The sequence below is a fragment of the Misgurnus anguillicaudatus genome, chromosome 20 (genome assembly GCF_027580225.2).
Source record: "Misgurnus anguillicaudatus chromosome 20, ASM2758022v2, whole genome shotgun sequence".
NCBI lineage: Eukaryota > Metazoa > Chordata > Actinopteri > Cypriniformes > Cobitidae > Misgurnus > Misgurnus anguillicaudatus.
Window position 1 is genome coordinate 39,158,395 of NC_073356.2, and position 20,826 is coordinate 39,179,220.

The window sequence follows — 20,826 nt, forward strand, 5'->3', positions numbered from 1 at the left end:
GGTCATTGATGGGGTGCACAGACTCGATGTATCCGTGAGCAGGCGCGTGGGTTGCGCAGAATACCTCTGCGACACGCACGCGCATTGCACCTCTAAACACTGTGTGCGTGTTATCTGTGCTGGGCTGGCGTGTAGTCGTCATGAAATAAATCATCGATGAAGAAGTTTTTCTCAGGAGATGTCGTTGTTTCGGCGGGAAAGTGATGACGATGACGATGGATCGAATTCTTCAGCTGCTGCTGCTCTGCTGCTGTGGGTCTGTGCTGTACTGTGATCAGTTTCAGAATCGATCCGATCAGCAGCATCACAAAAGTGTTTTTCCAGTCATATCGATCCACTATGATGCTGTTCGGACCCCGTTTGAGGTCGCGCTGTGGATTCTGCTGGCGTCACTCATGAAACTGGGTGAGAAATTAAAAACACTTCAGCATTTCATTACAACTTTAATCTGGTGTTTATTATTTAACAATCTATCACTGTCACTTTAACATCAATTCTATTCCCTTCGCATTTTAATTCAGTCATGATTAGATTCTGTCCAAACATCATTATGTGAACTTTAAACATCATTATATTGTTTTTAATTTCTTGTTTTTTTGCGCTGACCTCATGTTGAGAGTTTATCTGAGTTTGCAGCTGCACTAATAAGTGTGAGAACACACACACACACACACACACACACACACACACACATCAACACATAAACACACACACATACACACACACACACACACACAGAAGTTTTCAGATGTTGAGAAATAGTTAAATTAAATGTGCCTTTCTTTGATTACACACACACACACACACACACACACACACCGGTCAGATACCTTTATTTTCATCTACATGATGTATTAACAAGACTTTGTGCGTGTGTGTTATTAAAGTCAACAGAACTGCACAGGATTATGGGTAGCCATGGGTGTGTTGTTATCTAATGCTGATAAACGCTCTTCTTGTGTGAATGTGAATGCTGATGATAAACCAAACAGGCACAATATTCAAAGTGATGGCCAATAATCTCCATACAGCCTTACCAGAACATAATACATATTTATTTGATTTCTCACAAATTGAGGTTCATTTATATTTAGTCTGTCTGGTGTGGAGGAAAGTGACTGGCCTGCATAAAGCCCAGATGAAACGCACACAAAGACACACACACACACACACACACACACACACACACACACACACACACACACACACAGACATACACATTCTCTGTTTGTGTGAGAATTTCTGCCTATTTATTCAGTAGCACATTTCTGAGGTCGGGCACAGACGTTTGGAAGGCCTGGCTGGCAATCACCGTTCCAGTTCATCCCAAATGTGTTTGATGGTGTTTAGGTCAGACAGGTCTCTGCCACCCCTAATCATGAGTCTTTATGGACCTTGCTGTGAACACTGGGGCAGATTCATGCTGAAATAGAAAATACTTTCCCCATACACACAAAGTTGGAATCATAGTGTTGTCCAAAATAGTTTGATATCCTGAAGAATCAAGATTGCCCTTCACTGGAATTAAGGGGCCTACACCAAACCCCGAGAAACAGCCCCACGCCATTATCTTTTCTCAGGGACGGATTAAAGCTCGGGCTTATTGGGAAATAGACCAACAGGGGGCTGTGTGAAAATATTTCATAAAAAAAAACTGGTGCTGAATACATTGAAAGAAATTGTTTTCAATAAAGCTGTCCGTCCTTCACCAAACTGCATAGGCCTAGTTATGGTCACAAGGCAGATAACGTTCACCTGGTATCCAACAATAATACCACTTACAACTGACCGTCATATTGCAAAGGTGTCGTCCTGTTACAATAACACGTCACTGAGTCACTCAGCTCTTTAAAACCACAAATGTTTGTCACTGCATGACTCTGTGCCTGATTTTATCCCAATACTTTTGTCCATGTTATGCATACACATAGAAATATTTGATCAAGCATCAGCTTTTGGTTTTCTAGAAGCAGCAGATTTGATCAGAAAAGTCATGAGCATGTTTTTCTCTGTCAGGTTTCCATCTGATCCCACATCTGTCCGGTGTCGTTCCCGAGAGCTGTCTGCTGATTGCGGTGGGTTTATTGGTCGGCGGTTTGATCCGCTTGGTGGGTGAAAATCCTCCTGTGCTAGATTCTCAGCTGTTCTTCCTGTGTCTTCTCCCTCCCATCATCCTGGACGCCGGATACTTCCTCCCGATCCGACCTTTTACGGAGAACGCCGGCACCATCCTGACCTTCGCAGTCTTGGGAACGCTGTGGAACTCGTTCTTCACGGGGGCCGGGCTGTACGCCGTGTGTCGTCTGGAGGGCGGGCGCCTCGCCGGGGTGGACCTGTTGTCCTGTCTGCTGTTCGGTTCGATAGTGTCAGCCGTTGATCCGGTCGCCGTGCTTGCCGTTTTTGAGGAGATTCACATCAATGAGCTGCTGCATATCCTTGTGTTTGGGGAATCGCTGCTTAATGATGCTGTCACAGTGGTGAGAAATGCTGTCTGAGAGTCTGTGTGGCGTTATAAAAAATACTCATTTTAAACTCTATATATGTTTCTGATCTCTAACAAAATTCCTTCACAAAGTGCAATTATTTCAGCTTTTTGCTAAAAGCAGTTATAGCACTCATGTTTAAGAATTTATAAGCAGAGAAAAATATAGATGGATGGATTTTTTTCCCCCGTTTTGTTTGTTTTTTATTTGTTTGAAAGCAGAGGGGCTGTTCTTTCATTTGATATATTAGTTTTTTTAGAAATATAAATCGCTGTGGTTAACTCCAGGTTATCTTCCTTCTAAAAACCCCCCTTTTAACCCTGGAGTGTTTCACACTTGTAATTTAAAAGGGGGTTATCCCTGAAATTAAATGTCAGATTATGAATAACCGTTATTAACCCATGATTAAGTTTGAACAGTGTGAAACGTGAGTCAGATAAGATTCGGTTAAACTGGGCTTTAGAATAATGTGAGAAAAGTGAACTTGCACAATCCTAAGTACCAAAAGTGCAGAATAGTTGTTTGTATGTAACGTTGTTTGCTGCAGGTGCTGTATCACTTGTTTGAAGAGTTTGCTCACGTGGGCGAGGTGACCCCTGCTGACGTCTTCCTGGGTGTGCTGTGTTTCTTCATTGTGTTTCTTGGGGGCGTGATGGTGGGCGCGGTGTACGGGGTGCTGGCGGCTTTCACCTCACGGTTTACCGCGCACACGCGCGTGATCGAGCCCCTCTTCGTGTTTCTGTACAGCTACATGGCGTATCTATCCGCCGAAGTCTTCCACCTGTCCGGTATCATGGCGTGAGTTGATCAGGAAATCTTTTAGCACGGCCGTGTGTCTTTAACTTTGCAGATGATGATGATGTACAGGTGAAGGTCTCTGACTAGATGCTGTCTGTGTACTTACATATTGTACCTAACGTGGTGTTTGCGTGCTGTCTCAGACTCATTGCGTGTGGCGTTGTGATGCGGCCGTACGTGGAAGCCAACATCTCCCACAAGTCTTACACCACCATCAAATACTTCCTGAAGATGTGGAGCAGTGTGAGCGAGACCCTGATCTTCATCTTCCTCGGGGTGTCAACGGTGGCCGGGCCGCACGTTTGGAACTGGACCTTTGTCACCATCACAATCGTTCTGTGTCTGGTGTCCAGAGTCCTGGGTGAGATTTGACTCCATGCACGTTTATTAAATCTTGTTATTGCTCCAGTGGATCTTCAGATTTATGAGTAAAGTAAACATTTCGTATTAAAGCTTTGTTTATAATGAGTGACCCTAGTATAATTTGTGAACTTCAGAGCATGTCATAATATCACGGTCACAGTTTAAAAAAAAATTCATACTTGTGTATTTACTGCTGAAACTAAATGATGAGCAGCGTGCAAACACCCAGCGATCAAATGTAATTAAATGTGTGTGTAAATCTGTTGTGCAGGTGTGGTGGGTTTAACCTACATCATAAATAAGTACCGTATGGTGAAGCTGAGCGGTAAAGATCAGTTTATTGTGGCATATGGAGGTTTGAGAGGAGCTATAGCCTTTTCTTTGGTCTTCTTGCTGTCCAGTGATGACTTTGCCATGAAGAACATGTTTCTGACAGCCATCATCACCGTCATCTTCTTCACTGTTTTTGTGCAGGTAACACAGTCAGAGTCTCTTCAGCTGAATTCATGTTTTGTGTTTCTATTCATGTTTACATCTGTTGCGAGTAACACAACATGCATTATTAGGTAATCACATTACTTTTCTAAAGTAACCAGTAAAGTAAAGCATTACTTCATATGTGAGTTAGTTTAATTCATTAGTTTTCAGTTTGGTTCTTTTATTATACCATTTTGATTTTACTTTGACAGTTACTCAGACAGGAAGAAATGCTAGTCAGACACAGACACGATGGATCAGAGCCCAGTTCTTCAAAATGGTCTTATCGCTTTAATAGTAGTTCTTAACCTATTCCTTAACCTCTCTCTTAACCCTATGGTACGATTCGCAACACGTTTGTACTTTAAGTATATCTTTTGTAAGTCACACTTTCATATGGTTGGTCTGGACCATTCGTAAGCTTTCTCTTAGCGTTGTTTGAGCGCAAAACGCTATCGCCGCAGTCTTTAGAAATCAGCGCAGCGCAGTACAAGTCAAACTATGGAATGTTTACAATGATTTTATGTTATGGACATTTTAAGACTAATAATAAAATATGTTTGGATACAGGACTATTTATGCAATTGACTTTATTTGGTATAAACTAAACTAATGAATCAAAGATGGCGCTAGTGTTGTGTCGAAGTTTGTTCCCCGTCGAAGTCTGTTCCCTCTGTGTTTCTTATAGCGTTTTCATCACGTTATGTTTATAATTTATTTAGAAAGATTAAAGATTTGAATTGGTTATACTAAAAGCAGTAATATCATGTAGGGGAGAGCGGGGTAAGTTGTCACACGGGTAAGTTGTCACACTGTTCATAACTGCAACACTAGAGGCTCTATCTCAAAAATCAAATAGCCACTTTATGTGACTTCTTCTTCTATAGTCAACTTCCTGTTCACATGTGGTCAAGATCACTGTAATCTGAGGTTAGCACAATTTTCTTATTTTTCTGCTTAAAAAGTAAAAAAAAATCACTTTACATTTTATGCAATACAACTTTGTTAGGTGTGAATGTTTAAAATGATTATTTTGCACAAAATAGAGGAGACCGTAAAGTGTCTTTTGATACTTTAGCTGAAGTGATATGATGAGCTAAACTTGAGATTTAGACAACATTAGCACACAAGTAAGTATGGGGCAAGTTGTCTCAATGACTTTGGGGCAAGTCGTCACATCTGACAACTTGCCCCTGTACAAACAAACACATCGAACATGCTCAGAAAACATGATATAGAAAAGAATAAGCCTCAATCTAGCAAAAAGCTGTTTCAAAAGAAAGGGAAGCAGAAATCTGGACCTATGAAAAACAAGGCAGCTAAAAGAAGAAAAATCATGCAAGAGTCATCATCAGATGATGAAGAGTGCTTCTGCCTCGTCTGTGTAGAGCCATTTTCAAAGAGTCGTCCAAAGGAGACCTGGGTAAAATGTGTAAAATGCAACAATTGGGCCCATGATGCTTGCACCTCAGGCCAGGCAATTTATGTGTGTCAGAATTGTGATTCTGGAGATGAGTCCTATTAGTCATACAGGGCATCTGTTTTGTTCAGAGGTTAAACATGTTAAGTTAAGCAAGTTATCTGCAGCGTTCCATTCAGTTATCTGGTTTTATGTGAAAGCCATAGAACATTTGAACCAAAGTTCAAAGTAAAGTGGTCTTGCCACTTAATTGAAATGTGCATTATTTGGATTGAAATAATTGTTTTTCCAGATTCTCCAGGCACGGATGTTTATATTTCCAGTTTGGTTTGAGTTTAAAAATTAAAATCAATATTCACAATTAAGTAGTTGTGTTCTTATTTTTAGATAATCTAGTGTGACAACTTACCCGCCCTAGTGTGACAACTTACCCTACGATGGGGCAAATTGTCACAAGTGCACAGTCACTATTCAACAGTCTACAACTCTGTAATGAGATAAGATATAAAGATGTTATGAATACAACATATGTGCCCAAGACTTCCTTCTTTCATTTGGTATGAGATTTATACCATTTTGATGTATGGTGCTCAGTAAATGTTAGACAGTGTGAAAAGTGTGACAACATACCCCGCTCTCCCCTATTCTATAATACAATTTATTAAATATTTCATACATTTGACAGTTTTATGTCTTTTAACATATAGCCTGTTTTTTTCTTTTTTTCCTCTAATGTTTGTTTTCAAAAGTTATGTTTGCATACATAATAAATATATATTATACATATAATATGATTAATACTGTAAAAATGATTGACTTACCATTAAGAACAATAGAGATACATTACATAAATGCACACATATCAGTAGCCATTAAAACTTTTATGTTATGTTTATAAAGTATAAATGTATGTGATAAAACACTACACTTAAGGGAAACATAGGTGGAACAGACTTCCACACAACACCGACCGCCGAGCTGTTTAGTCCAATGTCAATTTTTTTATTCGGCAAAACTTAAGCCCTTTTGACATTTTGCCTGACATGGCTATATTAGAAAACTTTCGCTCATTATGGAGCTGCTGGATCTTCTCAGACCATATTCTCTATCTAACTCTCTCTGTTCATTGTAGATAAGTTGCTTTTTATTGAAAACATTAACCAATGGCAATCAATAATGCATTAAACAGAAGTAACTGCAGCTGCTTGCCAATCAATTCTGATTGTAAAGTACCTTACCATTAGTATAAATGTGTATTACATCATTATTAAAAGTCAATTAACTCATGTTAAGAAGTGGCACAAGTGGCACAACGGGATAAGGAGGGTGGATGATTAGCGAGGGAAACCCGGTTTGTCTACCCGTATTACTGACAATTTGATCATTTAATTAATAGTCTATATTTTACGGATAACTTAAACTATGTTAAAGGGGACAGAGAATGAAAAATTTTTACCTTGTCTTTGTTGAATAATGGTAGTCTACCCACATTCACAAACATACAAAAAGTGCTTAACATGCTAAACATCTCAGTCTCATAGAAATTCCTCTTTTAGAAATGTCAGCCAGAAAACAGCCCAATCTGAAAAACTGATGCTTATGACATCACAGGCATCTAAGTGCCCATCCACTTTAAAATAATTGGCTACATTTTTTGAGTGGCAGTAAAGTCAGCCAATCAGTAATGAGATTGCAAGTTAAGCCAGTAGGGGGAGACAAATAGGTGCAAAATCACTTGTTTAAAATCCCCCACCCTAATAGAGCTATCTGAGAGAGGTTTTTAGGAAGCTTCTAAGGCATAACAGACCTAAACAAAAAATGTTTTGTCTACATGTCACATCACAGAACAAGGATAAATACTTCGTTTAATCATTCTATGTCACCTTTAAAATAAATGTTACTGGAATAATTTGAGTAATGTTCCATTTGTATAGAACGTGTTGTCTTTTTAACGCCATATTGCACCTTTGCGTGAAGTGGAAAATCGATCCCTGAGCAATCGATCCCAAATAATTCAGCACCTTCACTTGGGACAGCGCCATTGCAGCATGTTAAGAAGCTTCCTAAGAGACACTTTTGGGAACACACTTAGGAACATAAACAACTTTAGTAAGATATATCTTTTTGAGTCTTCCTAGCGCTAAGAGTGTGCGTTATTGGCGAACCGGGCCCTGAGCTTCACATATTTCACATTTCTACCATTGAAAAATTCTCATTTTTAATTGTGTCAAACATCATTTTAGTAAATCTTTAGCTGTGATAATTATGCACAAAATATCATACCATGAGTGTTATTTATGTGCTATTATAAAGTAAAAGAAATTGGTTATTGTATTTTATACCACAGGTCTGTTGAATGCTGCATTCTGATTGGCTGAGAAATGTTCTATGGGTGTTGATTATTTTTCTGTAAACCGCACACCTAATTTTTCAAATGTCTTAAAAATAGGCACCAGAGCAATGTTTGTGGTAACCGTGGTATAAGTGGAATAATTGACTCCGGTCCTTTGAATTATTTGAAAATAATGCACACCTGCGGTGTAACGACACTCCGCTTCGCCTCGTGCCGCATTACCACCTTGGTGTATATTATTTTCTTATAATTCAATGGCCCGTCGTCAATTATTCCTTACATAATGCATTAAAGTCATTTTCCTTTGCACACAGGGTATGACCATCAGACCCCTCGTTGACCTTTTGGCTGTGAAGAAGAAGAAACAGAGCAAAAGTTCAATAAATGAGGAGATTCACACGCAGGTGATGTACTTGTTCTCAAAGTGGTCTCTTGTAAGCTTTACCCACAATCCTCTTTGGTAAAGAGCAGAGGGTTTTAAATCAAGCTGTCACACTTATCGATGGTTTAAATGTGTTGATGGTTTTGTGTCTTCTGTAGTTTCTGGAGCATTTGCTCACTGGAATAGAAAGCGTGTGTGGACATTACGGACATCATCATTGGAGGGATAAGTGCGTTTCAGTTTCGGTGATTCTCTCATTCATAGCCCGTTCTAAATAAAAGATTTTTCTATAAATCGAAAAGACAGCGTCTAAATGTATAAATAAAATGATGCAAAAAGTATCATTCAATTAATCTTTAACAAATGCTGTGTTTTTGCTGTATTTTATTTGAAAATTGAGTTTCTACATTTGCGCTGAAACGCATGTCAGCATATAAGAAACAAGACGAGGTGGATTGAATAATGACAGAATTCTCACGACTTATTTCCCTTAAGATTGTCTCATCAGATTTAATCCTAGATGTGTTTATTTCCCAGGATAAATCGTTTTAATAAGCATTACTTGAAGCGCTGGTTGATCGGTGGAGAACGCTCGCAGGAACCTCAACTCATCTCATTTTATAATAAGATGGAGCTCAAACAGGCCATAATGCTTCTGGAGAGCAACAGTTCAGCCAATCTGAACACACATGGACAAACTGCAGCAACATTGTGAGTGTACACAACACACACACACACACACACACAAACACACACACACACACACACACACACACACACACACACACACACACACTTGGAACATTGTGGGCAGCTATCACTGTAACACTCAGGGAGCAGCTGGGGTTAAAGGATTAGTCCATTTTCTTAAAACAATCCAGATAATTTACTCACCACCATGTCATCCAAAATGTTGATGTCTTTCTTTGTTCATCCGGGATGAAATTGTTTTTTTGGGGATAATATTCCGGGATTTTTCTCATTTTGATGGACATTAATGGACACCAACACGTAACAGTTTTAATGCAGTTTCAAATTGTAGTTTCAAAGGATTCTTGGGGATCCCAAACAAGGCATATAAGGGTCTTATCAAGCCAAACGATTGTCATTTTCGACAAGAAAAATAAAAATTTGCACTTTTAAACCACGGCTTCACATCTTCTCGTCTTCCTCCGGTCCTGTGGTGTGCCAGCGCGACCTCACACATGATGTATGTGAAACTCTGCCCCAGTGTTTACACGTGTGGAGAAAGAGGAGCGTTCCGATGTTGTTGTATGTGGAATGATACTCATTAATGTCTTTGTGTCAGTTTGTTGTTTAAAATGGTCCGCAAATGTGCGTTCTATTTATGTAACATGTGACCTTTCTACGTCACTACACAATTACGTGAGGTCTCACTGGCGTGTCACACAGCCGGAGGAAGACGAAAAGTTGTGGTTTAAAAGTGATTTTTTTGTCAAAAGCAGTGGTGGACAGTAACGAAGTAAATGTAATTCGTTACTGTACTTAAGTAGTTTTTTCGCGTATCTGTACTTTACCCAAGTACTTTTATTTTGGGAGACTTTTACTTTTACTTTACTACATTTTAAAGTCAAATATCTTACTTTTTACTCCACTACATTTTAAAAAATCGGTCGTTCCTTTTTATTTATCAGTGGATAAAAAATGTAACTGGGCAAACTAAAGCTGCACAAAAAAACTAAGATGCACACGTGATGCGTCAAACCACCAATCAGGGTACAGCATGCGCTTAGTTTTAAACTTGTTTTGGTTGCCGCGCTGTTTCACGTAAGCTACGCGAGTCACGCGAGTGCAGCTGCAGCCAGCCAATGCATCGTTTGGAAAATGAAACTGCATTCACAAACAACGGAGGAGATAACTGACCTGTCACAAAAAAAGTGGCCTTATTTACGCGAGTTTTTTTAAGTCCTTGAATAAAAGAACGAGTCCTTCGTGTCTTCTCTGCCTGCCTTGAAACTGTGCTATTTCGTTTTAAAAGAATACTCTTTCAAATCTAAGGATACGCGTAAGTTAGAGGTAAGCCATTTTTATTCTGGTTATATTTTTAAATTAGCAATCTTAACAGTAGCTTGCAGAAAACTGTTAATTGTGTTGCTAAAATATATACGACTATGCAGGCTGAAGCTATTTTTAGCCGTATAGTTTAGCTGTTTCACTTAAGTTCATTGTATTTGAAGCTCAGTGCTCTGTTATTTTGAAATGACAATTAATCACTATCAACACTGTTGTAAAATATAAATGACATTTTGACTAGCCATGCAGTGTATGATGCTTAAACAGGCAGGTGGATTGGAGTGCTCCCTATTAACTGAGATTGTTATTAATATTTTCAAAAGTTTTGCTTCCAAAATATATAAATACATTTAATTATGTATTACAATATACATATGACATGCTAAAGCACATGAAACGTTTCTGAAATTATATTCTGTAAGGCTTGTTTTATTTGTCAAAGAAAGGGAGTGTGATTTCTAGATAACGTTATGTATTTAATGTTTTGAAAACTATTGTGAACCTGTGCTTAATTCAAGTTTTTATTACACTTAAACTGATAAATTATTTAACAAATAAATCTTGAAATGAGACTTACTGCTCTCAAATCCTGTTATTTCATTTGATGCTAAAGGAAATTTTTTGTTTTTAAGGTTTTAGGCTTATGATAATTTTAATAGACATCAGTGTCTGATTTATTAATGTCCTTCTATTAAATGATTGGTTAGCCAAGAGAGTTATTTCACATAATTAGAGTTTTGTGACAAAAATGATACGGCCATAATAAATCACAGTACTTTTGTACTTAAGTACATTTTGAGGCAGATACTTTTGTACTTTTACTCAAGTAAAAATTTTAAGCAAGTACTTCTACTTTTACTTGAGTAATATTTTACCCTTGGTATCTTTACTTTTACTCAAGTACACGCTTTGTGTAATTCGTCCACCACTGGTCAAAAGTGACAATTGTTTCGCTGGGTGGGACCCTTGTGCCTCGTTTGGGATTGTTTGGAGTCCTGAAACGCTGTTGAAAGAAACTGTTAAGTGTTAAGTGTTGGGTTCCATTAAAGTCCATTTAAATGAGAAAAGTCCGGAAATGTTTTTCTCAAAAAACATAATTTCTTCTCAACTGAACAAAGAAAGACATCAACATTTTGGATGGCATGGTGGTGAGAAAATTGTCTGGATTTTTTTTGTGAAAATGGACTAATCCTTTAAGGTGCTTTGCTTAAGGGCATCTCAGTCGTGACCTTTGGGTTACAAGCCCAACTTTCTTACCATTAGTGTAGAATATATTGAGGTTTGATTGGGGTTATATGATCATATTTTGAAGCATATTAATGGAGTATGTTGGACAACCACCATCAGTGCATTACAGTAATCCAAGAGGTCATAAATGCAGAAAGTAGTTTCTCTGTGTCTGAGTTAAGTGCTTATTATAGTTTCGTGTACGTCCTAGGGCATAGGCTACACGTCGGTTTTCATATATACTTCTGTGACGTCATCCACGTCGACGTGCAAACACACACCGCTGGTAGTCAGTATCCACACGTGTATATCACAGTAGCAGGACAAAAACCAAAGAAGCAGCAGCAGCAGTTTGTTGTGTATGATTTGAGAAGACCAGCAATGATGGAGGTAAATAAACAGCGACTTTTCTTGCAGACATAAAATTAAGTCCAAAGAGATCTTCTTTTTAAAAGTGAAGCCTCATCCACTCCTACCTAAAATGTCTCATTCAAACACGCCCATGCATTTAGATGTCATACTGGTTTGAACATTTGCATAAAATGTGCTTTTTTTACCTGACGTGAGGGGTTCTCTAGTGTAACAATCACAGCATGCGGTCTGTGTAGAGCATCAATACTGTATGTTGTGCAGCTGATGTGTGAGTTGTTTCTTAGTTGGAAGAAGGATGTTTTTGAAATGTGTGTGTGTGTGTGTTTGCATGCAGACAGCAGAACACCAGAAGAACTCGAAACATTTCTAAAGAACGAGAAGAAGAGATCAGAAAGATTCTTCGAGCAAACCTGCAGAAGACTCGACAAAGAGTGAGACTCTTGTGTTTGAATCGCACACTACTAACCCTGTGCACAGTATATGAATGTTCTGTATTAAATACATAAATGTACAATATATACATCCAGAACACACTGAGTGTCAGGAATACCGCATCCCACAATGCACTCTGCTGAGTATGACTGCATTTGCAGTGTGATGAATGACAATGCGACCGTATGTATTGCCTTTTAAAACAGCCAATCAGTGATTGGTATGTATTATAGATCAGTGATTCCCAACCAGGGCAGTGTGAAGAGTTTTCAGGGGGTACGGGAAAAGATTTAGATTTTGCTTTGATCTCATTTACTTGTAATAAAAATGTCTCTTGTTTGTCCAGTCTTTCACCTAAATCATTGATGTTTTTTGTAAGGAAATCATTGTAACAATGACCGCTTTAAATGTAATTTCAATGATATTATTAATATTATTTGCCCTGTATGTGTGATGATGATGATGATGATGATGAAGATGATGATGATGATGGTGTGTTTGTGTTTGTGTTAGTTACGCTCATACAACAGACACACACTTTTGCCTGATCCTGCAGAAGATGACTGGAGCGAGACGCATCTCAGGAAACAGCGTGTGGAAATGCAGAGACGGGTGAGCATCACTTCCTGTTAGATGAGAGCAGGTGACATCAGAGGAACATACCGCAGTCATGTTGAGACATCCAGACCGCTTTCCTAGACAACATTTGTTTTTTTTATTAATATGTATTTAGTGGAAAGTGATTTGCAAAATTGGAAAAAGCTTTAAATAAATAATGATTAATTTAATGTTTGCCTTGTTTTTATATTACATCTAAATAATTCAGTTGTGTGAATGTGCATTTAATTAATAAATGTTTTGCTGAAGAATAGATGTAAATATCATCATGAGTTAAGATGTCACAGTAGTAATTTTTTTGCTCATCAATTTTACAGATGAGTCAGTTTGTGACTGTACCTGCTCACGGTCAGGCTGGCTTTGAATCAGGTATGCTGCTAAACTTTGATGCAGTGTTTGTGTGTTGTTAGTCTTCTCATGTTGGTGTGGATGATGATGTCTTCCAGATAACCACGTGACCACCAGGCCTACTATCCTGCTCAGCGGTCCTTCAGTTTCAGACTCTGTTACAGTCAGCAATGAAAGCGAGAAGCCGGATGAGTTCAGACGGAGGCGACACGGAGGCGCTGAGAAACAGGAAAGTGAGCGAGGAATCAGAGGAGCGAAGCAAAGTGTCACGTTTGCTATAGATGTGGAAGAACAGAAACTTACTCGCTGTCTGAGTGATCCCGGTCCAAACCAACTGGATGAAGAAGAAGAAGAGGAAGCGTTTTATCGCATTGACCAAGAGTGACCACCTCGCAGTTTATTTCTTGTGTATTTAATAAAACCAATTTTGCAACTCTATTAAACTATTCTTTCCTGATGAATGTGGGTTATCTAAAACTTTATGCTTAAAATATTTACATATCTTGTTTGTTAAGACTATGTGAATGTTTTTAAATGATTTATCACTCCTGTTAAAAATCATGTGGATGTGTGATGTACACAATCGGCTCAAATATTTGATTGATTGGTTTTTGCTTTATGTATCCAGTAAAGCTCACGAGACTCATTCGAGTTGAAAGCGTCACTGTGGAGACCCAAACATTAAGACTTTAGAGACTTCATTAAGACAATTCCTCATAAACACACAAACAAAAGTCAAATCCCACACGTGACAACATTCAGCCTTCATCTCATTCAGAGCTCAGTGCTTTTCCCACATCTTGAATTGCTTTTAGTGAATCATGGCAATGGATTTCAATGGAGATTGGAAACTTTATGAACAGGAGAATGCTGAAGAGTTTCTCAAAGCTATCTGTGAGTAATCAGGACATTTATAATCATATCAATATCTATTTATTGCTGGTGCTTTATGTCTGTGTGAGTTGTGTATATAAATGTTTCAGCTGCTCCAGTAATGTACCTTAAAATGATGAATGAAGTGAAACCTGTAACGACGATACATCAGCACGGAGATGAATTCACGATCTGTGTGAAATCGCCGATCAGAAAGCACACAAACTCCTTCACCATCGGCACTGAGACTCAATTCAACACCATAGACGGCAAACAAATCAAGGTCGACAATCAAGGATTCAGTTTCTGTAATCATGCTGATCTGAATTAAAAAACTTGTTTCATAACATTTTGTAACCTACAATCCACATTGTGTGTGTCTGTGTTAGGCCACAATTTAACATTACGAAAATGAATCATGTTTTTTGTGTGTGGTAAAAGTGTAAAGTAGTAACCATGTTGGATTTTTTTGTGTATTGGTTACTATCAGCAAAACCATGGTTATTTTACCAGTTTTTTTGTTTGTTTTGTTTTTTACAAAAATAACATCGAAGCATACGATGATTATTTACACCCTGACCTTTAATGACTGGATATTTGAGGTTTTTACATACCAATAAGAATGTTTATTACACTTTTTTCAACCCATTTGTGGGATTTGAACCCACAATTTTAGGGTTGCTTGCGATCCCCACGAGCTTCAGGAAAGAATAACTGTGATCTCTTAAATCTGTTTCAGGGAATCGCACGACTGATCGATGGCAAGATTGTGATTGAAACGGAGAAGTTTACACACGTGAGAGAGATTCAGGGAGAGGAGATGATAGAGGTCAAATAAACATCATTTATTTTTCTTTACATGTTTCATGTTAAGTTATATGTTTAGTTGACGTCGTGTTTTTCTTCTTTTTGTTGTTGGTGTTTTTTAGACAATCGCTTCTGGAAACGCACAACTCATCCGGAGAAGCAGACGTGTTTAATTTGCGATTGTTAAGAGCATGCAAATATTTGTACACTTTGATTCAAATGATCCGAATGTGTGTGCGTATCTAACACACTGTTATTCATCATAGCGCCTGTAGATGGCACTGCTGACACTATTAGTTGTTGTGTTCTTATAAAGAAATAAAGAACATAACCCTGAATATTGGTTGTCATCATGTCCAAAAGCCACGCAAGACAGGACAGATAAAAACGAACAAAACATACAAACAATAATTAAAATTCATACATACATTTCAACCAATGCATTCTCAGTCTGGATGTGTACCTGGATCAACAAACTAATAATGGATTAGAGAGTGCCACCATGATACTGTTAGTAGACTCATCCAGACGTTGCATAAACTTAATCATCAACTTTCTTAAAAGTGCTTTCAGTGTAATTACTCCTACAAACATCTGACTAGCACTCCCTCCTCTGGGAACATTGAGTTAAATTCTCATTGCATCATTGTAGGCAACTTGTACCTTATGCATGCTGGATTATTTATAAGAAGACCACAGACGGACAGTATGGAGTGATGTACAGTAAGATTTACTTTAACTTGAGTAGAACAGTAACCAAACTTACGTGCTATGATATTTGCCTGTGCATATAACTTATAACATGTCATCATCATCATTCATATCATCTGCAATACAATGACCAAGGTATTTAATCTTTTTGCAGACCTCAAGACAATTATTGACTAACATGAACACAGGAAAATTAAGCCATTTATGCTGTTTCATTCTGCATATTAAGAGAGCACTTTTGCTGGAATTGTATTTTATATCAAATTCCACGCCATAATCAGAGCATATATTAAGAAGCTCCTGCAGCCCAGCACTACTCGGACTAAAAATAACAAGATCATCTGCATACATAAGATGATTCACCAGCATGCCACCGATCATACAACCAGTATTGCAACCATTAAGTCTCCTTGACAATTCATCCATAAATAACAAGATTCCCCCCTGCCTTACACCATTGGACACTCTAAAGGGGGCAGATAAACTACCCCTGTCTGTGTTAGTATAATAAGCCAAAAGATCCTCTTCAGAAAGAGTTGACCAGTCTAATTTTGTACTCACATTACCACTGATAGCATTGTTGTTGCTGATTATAGATGGTAATTCTTCAATGTTAATTGTGAGGGCCAAACGTATATGGTCTGTTATTGTGACCCCATATTTAATACCCATATTCTCTATGGCTGCATGCCCATCAGATGTACTAAAACAATGATCAAGCCATGATGTTGTGTGCCAGGCTTCACTTATGTATGTATAACTATCTGCAGGCAACAGTACTCTACTTGATAAAGTGAAGTGATTATCTTGACTAAAGCAGATCAGATGCTTAGCAAATAATGAGTTACTGTCATTGATATTAGCGTTCATATCCCCAACAACATATACACTGACTGCAGATGCTATTATCTTGAATAAAAGCATTTATAAAAGTCAATCTGTTTAGATATTCAACCTCATTCTCACTAGACTCATGGAGTAGCCTACACACATTTAAAATAACAAAATGAAATACATTTATAAGTATATTGTATACCAATACACCAGTCAACATCGAGCCTCATCGGCTTTATAACAGCAAGCTTTTTATCCCAGAGCACAGACACCCCGCCTGAGATTCTGCATCTGACTATAACCTTGCTAAGATCAGTTGTTGACTCTCCCACTCCAAGAAAGTTTTCATTAAGAGTGTTCAGTTTCTCTAAATCTTGTTTAGCAATAAGTCTCTTATAAACATAAATGTCACATTCTGCGAGCAAACTGTCCACCACAGCACGTCAAGCTTTATCCCCTGTGCTCTGCCCCAGGCGCAGGCCACGGCAGTTGTAAGACTTTCATGCCAACGGCGGGTTAACACCACAGTGCCCACACTGTAAAAAATTTCCCTGTAAAAAAACGGTATTATGCTGGAAGCTGTGGTTGCCAGCATTGCACTGTTAATTTACAGCGGGATACTGTTATTAGAAAATACAGCATGATACTGTTTTGTTACCTACAGCAGTCAACTGTTATTTTAACAGCATGGTACTGTTTTTGTTATCTACAGAATACAGCTGTTATTTAATACCATGATACTGTTTTTGTTATCTACAGCATAAAACTGTTATTTAGCATCATATACCTGTTAATTTACAGTACATATTAGTCACACCTCCATTATTTTAAAATATAAATGCTATTATACCCTGCATTTTATATTTGTCAAAGTGGATAACATAAAACAAAAAAGGCCAGGTTATGAATTTTTTATTCTTTATTCTATTCAACACCAGATTGACTGTTATGCTATGTTTGTTATGCCATAAAACAGGCAGAAATACAAGCAGATATATTTTAATATTCAGTGCATAAACTGTGGTGCAATTAAAAGGCACAAATAACATACTAAAATACAAAAATGACACAAAAAAATCAAACAAACAAAGAACAATATTGAGATGCCTTATCTTAAATTAAAATACAAATGTAGTTTAAAATTTAGATTTTAAAAAAGCACAAAAATTCCCCCTGTAAAAACACCACATTTTTAAAGAATTCAATAAAACATTAATTTGCTAATTCTTTAACAGACACCAGTCCAATTTTAAATATGAAAACATGGTCTATAATATACAAACCAGTATTAAAAACACCACCCCACCAGTGGAATGGAGTGTAATGTGAACCTATATGGATCACACATCATGTCAAAATACGTGCCTGCCCCAAACGCTTTGAATATGATAAAGAATAAAAGAGACATTTACATGATACTTGCAAGACACTCATTTAACACTAAACTCTGATTACACATGAGATTAAGCTACTATGGCAAAAGCGAGCATCTCTTTTATTATAATCCCCTTCAAAGTGTCTGGAGCAGGCACGTATTTTGACATGACATGCAATGCACAGGTTCACATGACGCGCCGAATGCACATTTTGAAATGACGAGCCACACACATGACAATGTTTTGGCTAGATTTGCATTCGTGGCTCCTCAGAGAAGTCACCTGCCATCACTGCAGCCCACCATATTTTAAAAAAAGCTGTATTGGTGGGAAGTGTCAGCTACATTTTAAATGAAGTACCATTCAAAGTCCATAAGTTTTTTTAAAAGATTTGATAGTTTGAGACTGACTGTTGATGGTCTTCTTTTGCAGTTTTCCTGTTTTAGAGGTCACTTTTCCCTTTGCAGCCTTGGTTCCCGGTTTGATTTTAATAAAGCGTCTGGAAAATAAAAAGAGAATAGAGAATTTTTTAAAACTCTGACTTAGATTATCAAACTTTCAGTAAAACTTTACAAAAATGTGTCATTAGTTAACATAAGTTAACTATCTTAGTGAACATGAATTTACAATAAACAATACTTACTCAGCACTTTTGAGTTAATTTAACACTTACTAAGACATTATTAAAAGTTGGATTTGTTCACATTAATTAACTGTGAACTAACGAACACAACAAATTACTTTTTATTTACTATTATTAACAAAAATTACTACATACTTCTGTGTACTGCTTATTGTAAGTTCATGTTAGCTAATACATTGACCAATGTTAAAGTGATAGTTCACCCAAAAATGAAAATTATTTCATAATTTACTCTCATGTGGTTCTAAACCTGTATGAGTTTTTTTATTCTGTTAAATACAAAAGACGCTATTTCAATAAATGATGGTAAGCACAAGGTTGGCACTGCCCGTTGACTTGGGTACTGTCATCAGTGTGGTTACCATCATTTATTAAAATATCTCAGTTTGTGTTCAACAAAATAAATAAACTCACATGTTTAGAACCACATGAAGGTAAATGAGGAAAGAATTTTACCTTACCAAAGTCTCCTCAAAAGTTACAAATTCAACCTTTAAAGATAGTCACAAGTTAAAATTTAGTTAAGTTAATGATAAATCATTATTTTATGTGGAACCATTCCTTTTAGGTCAACATACTAATTGTACCATATTAATGAAAAAATTGAAAAATAACTTGTTACCTTTAAAGGACTTCCAGTGTGGATGCTGTCTTCACTTTTTGCAAATTGAATATGTAATACGAAGAAAACAATGCAGCAAGTCCAGTGAGACACGTTGGCTGAACACCCTTGCAGATTCTTTTGGCTTTCAGGCTGATCATCCATTGTTTAATACATTGTCCCTGAGTATCACCTGGACCAAATGAATGTACATATTAATGTATAATCCTTAATATCTGTAGAGCTAAGTGTAGAAAAGGCGGTGAGAAAATATGCAAGCACTGGCAAAGACACAAAGTGCCATGTCCTTCAAGATAGAAACTTAACAGTATGCTGTTTGAAAGGCCATTGTCATGATACAAATACATTTATAGTAATTGAGGCCACTAATGTTTCTATAAGGAAACTGAAAATCACAAACTCATTTAGTGTCCGTGTAAAGTCTGATATTAAATGTTCGCAGTTTGTCACACATTAAAAGTGTTTCAAATACAGTGGCCTCCAGAATGAGGCACATAAAGCTTGATGTTCTCCTGAAAGTAAAAGGCACAGTAAGAAGGTCCCCGGTTCGAGCCCCGGCTAGATCAGGTGGTCTTTCTGTGTAAAGTTTGCATGTGTTCCATGTGTCAGCGTGGGTTTACTCTGGGACTCACAGATGCCAAATTGTCTCTACCCCAATCAGTGTCTGGATTGACTTGTGTGAACAAAACTTGTGTATGGATTAACCAGTTCTCGCCATGAATATAGCCAAAAGATGCTGGAATGGCATAAAGAATAAGAAAGAAAGAAAGACAGAAATAGGTTGTGTCAGCCTGGAGTGTGGGCCTTGTTTAGTGAAAAATGTCAAATTTCATATATTTACCAAACAGGATCAAACAAGGTGTCACAAGTTACTAGTCTTCTCAAAGTCAGCAGGAGTGGTACACATCTATTAGCAAAGATAACAATTTATGATAATTAACATCTGCAAAAATACTTGATAATATTTTACAGAGGCAATATACATTTTACTCAAAACATGAATGGTTATACAAAATAATACTCTCTCATCTTTTACTCACCTTAATAATATCTGTAATATTTGTTTGTCCATACAATGCACGAAAAGGAAATAAGGACAAAAATAGCACCAAAGCACCAAAATAACCCTACATGGAGGATAAAAGTAATTCAGAATTAGTTATCTTTTGATGCGATTCAATTGGTTTTGCAACAGACAAAACTGTAACACTTTTTAAATGTACATCAGTTTCTAACCATAAACTAACCATTTTGTGTAATCAGACTATAGTAACGAATTCATATACCCCACCTACCTTAACTTACATGAAGCTGGGATACATGTCCATTTTATAAACTTAATGTGTCTTACCACCAATAAAAGCGTGCCACATACAACAGGATGTTTCAACCAGCTAACCAGCATGTAATGAATTTACAAATATCAGATCTTTTTAGTGTTATTTGTAGATACTTGGTAACAAAGGATTTTAAAAGGATTTTAAGATAATACAAAAAACAGGCGAATTTGCAGATAACACAAGCGTGTCTTTCACTTGCATAGACAGAATGCACACATTAAAAATGTAAAGACACAAAACCCATAATTGATTTTGATCGTTCCTCATTCATCTTTTACACACATTTTAGTAACATAAACAGGTTGGATAAAAC

The 20,826-nt window shown here is 37.3% G+C and overlaps 2 protein-coding genes across 3 annotated transcripts; both read left to right on the top strand.

The window, feature by feature from the left end:
* slc9a1b (solute carrier family 9 member A1b) lies at window positions 1-13,743 on the top strand. Of its 2 annotated transcripts, none has more exons than XM_055220783.2 (12): window positions 1-405; window positions 2,017-2,477; window positions 3,031-3,281; window positions 3,425-3,642; window positions 3,916-4,118; window positions 8,209-8,298; window positions 8,435-8,505; window positions 8,814-8,987; window positions 12,244-12,340; window positions 12,898-12,953; window positions 13,277-13,328; window positions 13,406-13,494. In XM_055220783.2, the coding sequence occupies exons 1-11, from the start codon at window positions 204-206 to the stop codon at window positions 13,278-13,280; spliced, it is 1,827 nt and encodes a 608-aa protein (XP_055076758.1). In that variant the 5' UTR covers window positions 1-203; the 3' UTR covers window positions 13,281-13,328; window positions 13,406-13,494. The 2 variants fall into 2 exon arrangements, with proteins under 2 accessions (XP_055076758.1, XP_055076757.2); XM_055220782.2 differs by having other exon boundaries at window positions 3-405; window positions 12,855-12,953; window positions 13,406-13,743.
* Window positions 13,744-14,059: 316 nt separating this feature from the next.
* fabp10b (fatty acid binding protein 10b, liver basic) lies at window positions 14,060-15,325 on the top strand. Its single transcript, XM_055220784.2, has 4 exons — window positions 14,060-14,201; window positions 14,291-14,463; window positions 14,920-15,009; window positions 15,110-15,325. Exons 1-4 carry the CDS (start codon window positions 14,129-14,131, stop codon window positions 15,158-15,160), a joined length of 387 nt encoding a protein of 128 aa, XP_055076759.2. The 5' UTR covers window positions 14,060-14,128; the 3' UTR covers window positions 15,161-15,325.
* Window positions 15,326-20,826: the final 5,501 nt, after the last annotated feature.

Bases quoted from the DNA above. Each gene is read 5' to 3' on its own strand.
- slc9a1b (XM_055220782.2), top strand. From the start codon at position 204: ATGACGATGACGATGGATCGAATTCTTCAGCTGCTGCTGCTCTGCTGC. The intron at 8,299-8,434 runs GTGATGTACTTG...TGTCTTCTGTAG, and splicing joins ATGAGGAGATTCACACGCAG to TTTCTGGAGCATTTGCTCAC. The intron at 8,506-8,813 runs GTGCGTTTCAGT...TTTATTTCCCAG, and splicing joins CATCATCATTGGAGGGATAA to GATAAATCGTTTTAATAAGC.
- fabp10b (XM_055220784.2), top strand. From the start codon at position 14,129: ATGGCAATGGATTTCAATGGAGATTGGAAACTTTATGAACAGGAGAAT. The intron at 14,464-14,919 runs GTCGACAATCAA...AATCTGTTTCAG, and splicing joins TAGACGGCAAACAAATCAAG to GGAATCGCACGACTGATCGA. The intron at 15,010-15,109 runs GTCAAATAAACA...GGTGTTTTTTAG, and splicing joins AGGGAGAGGAGATGATAGAG to ACAATCGCTTCTGGAAACGC.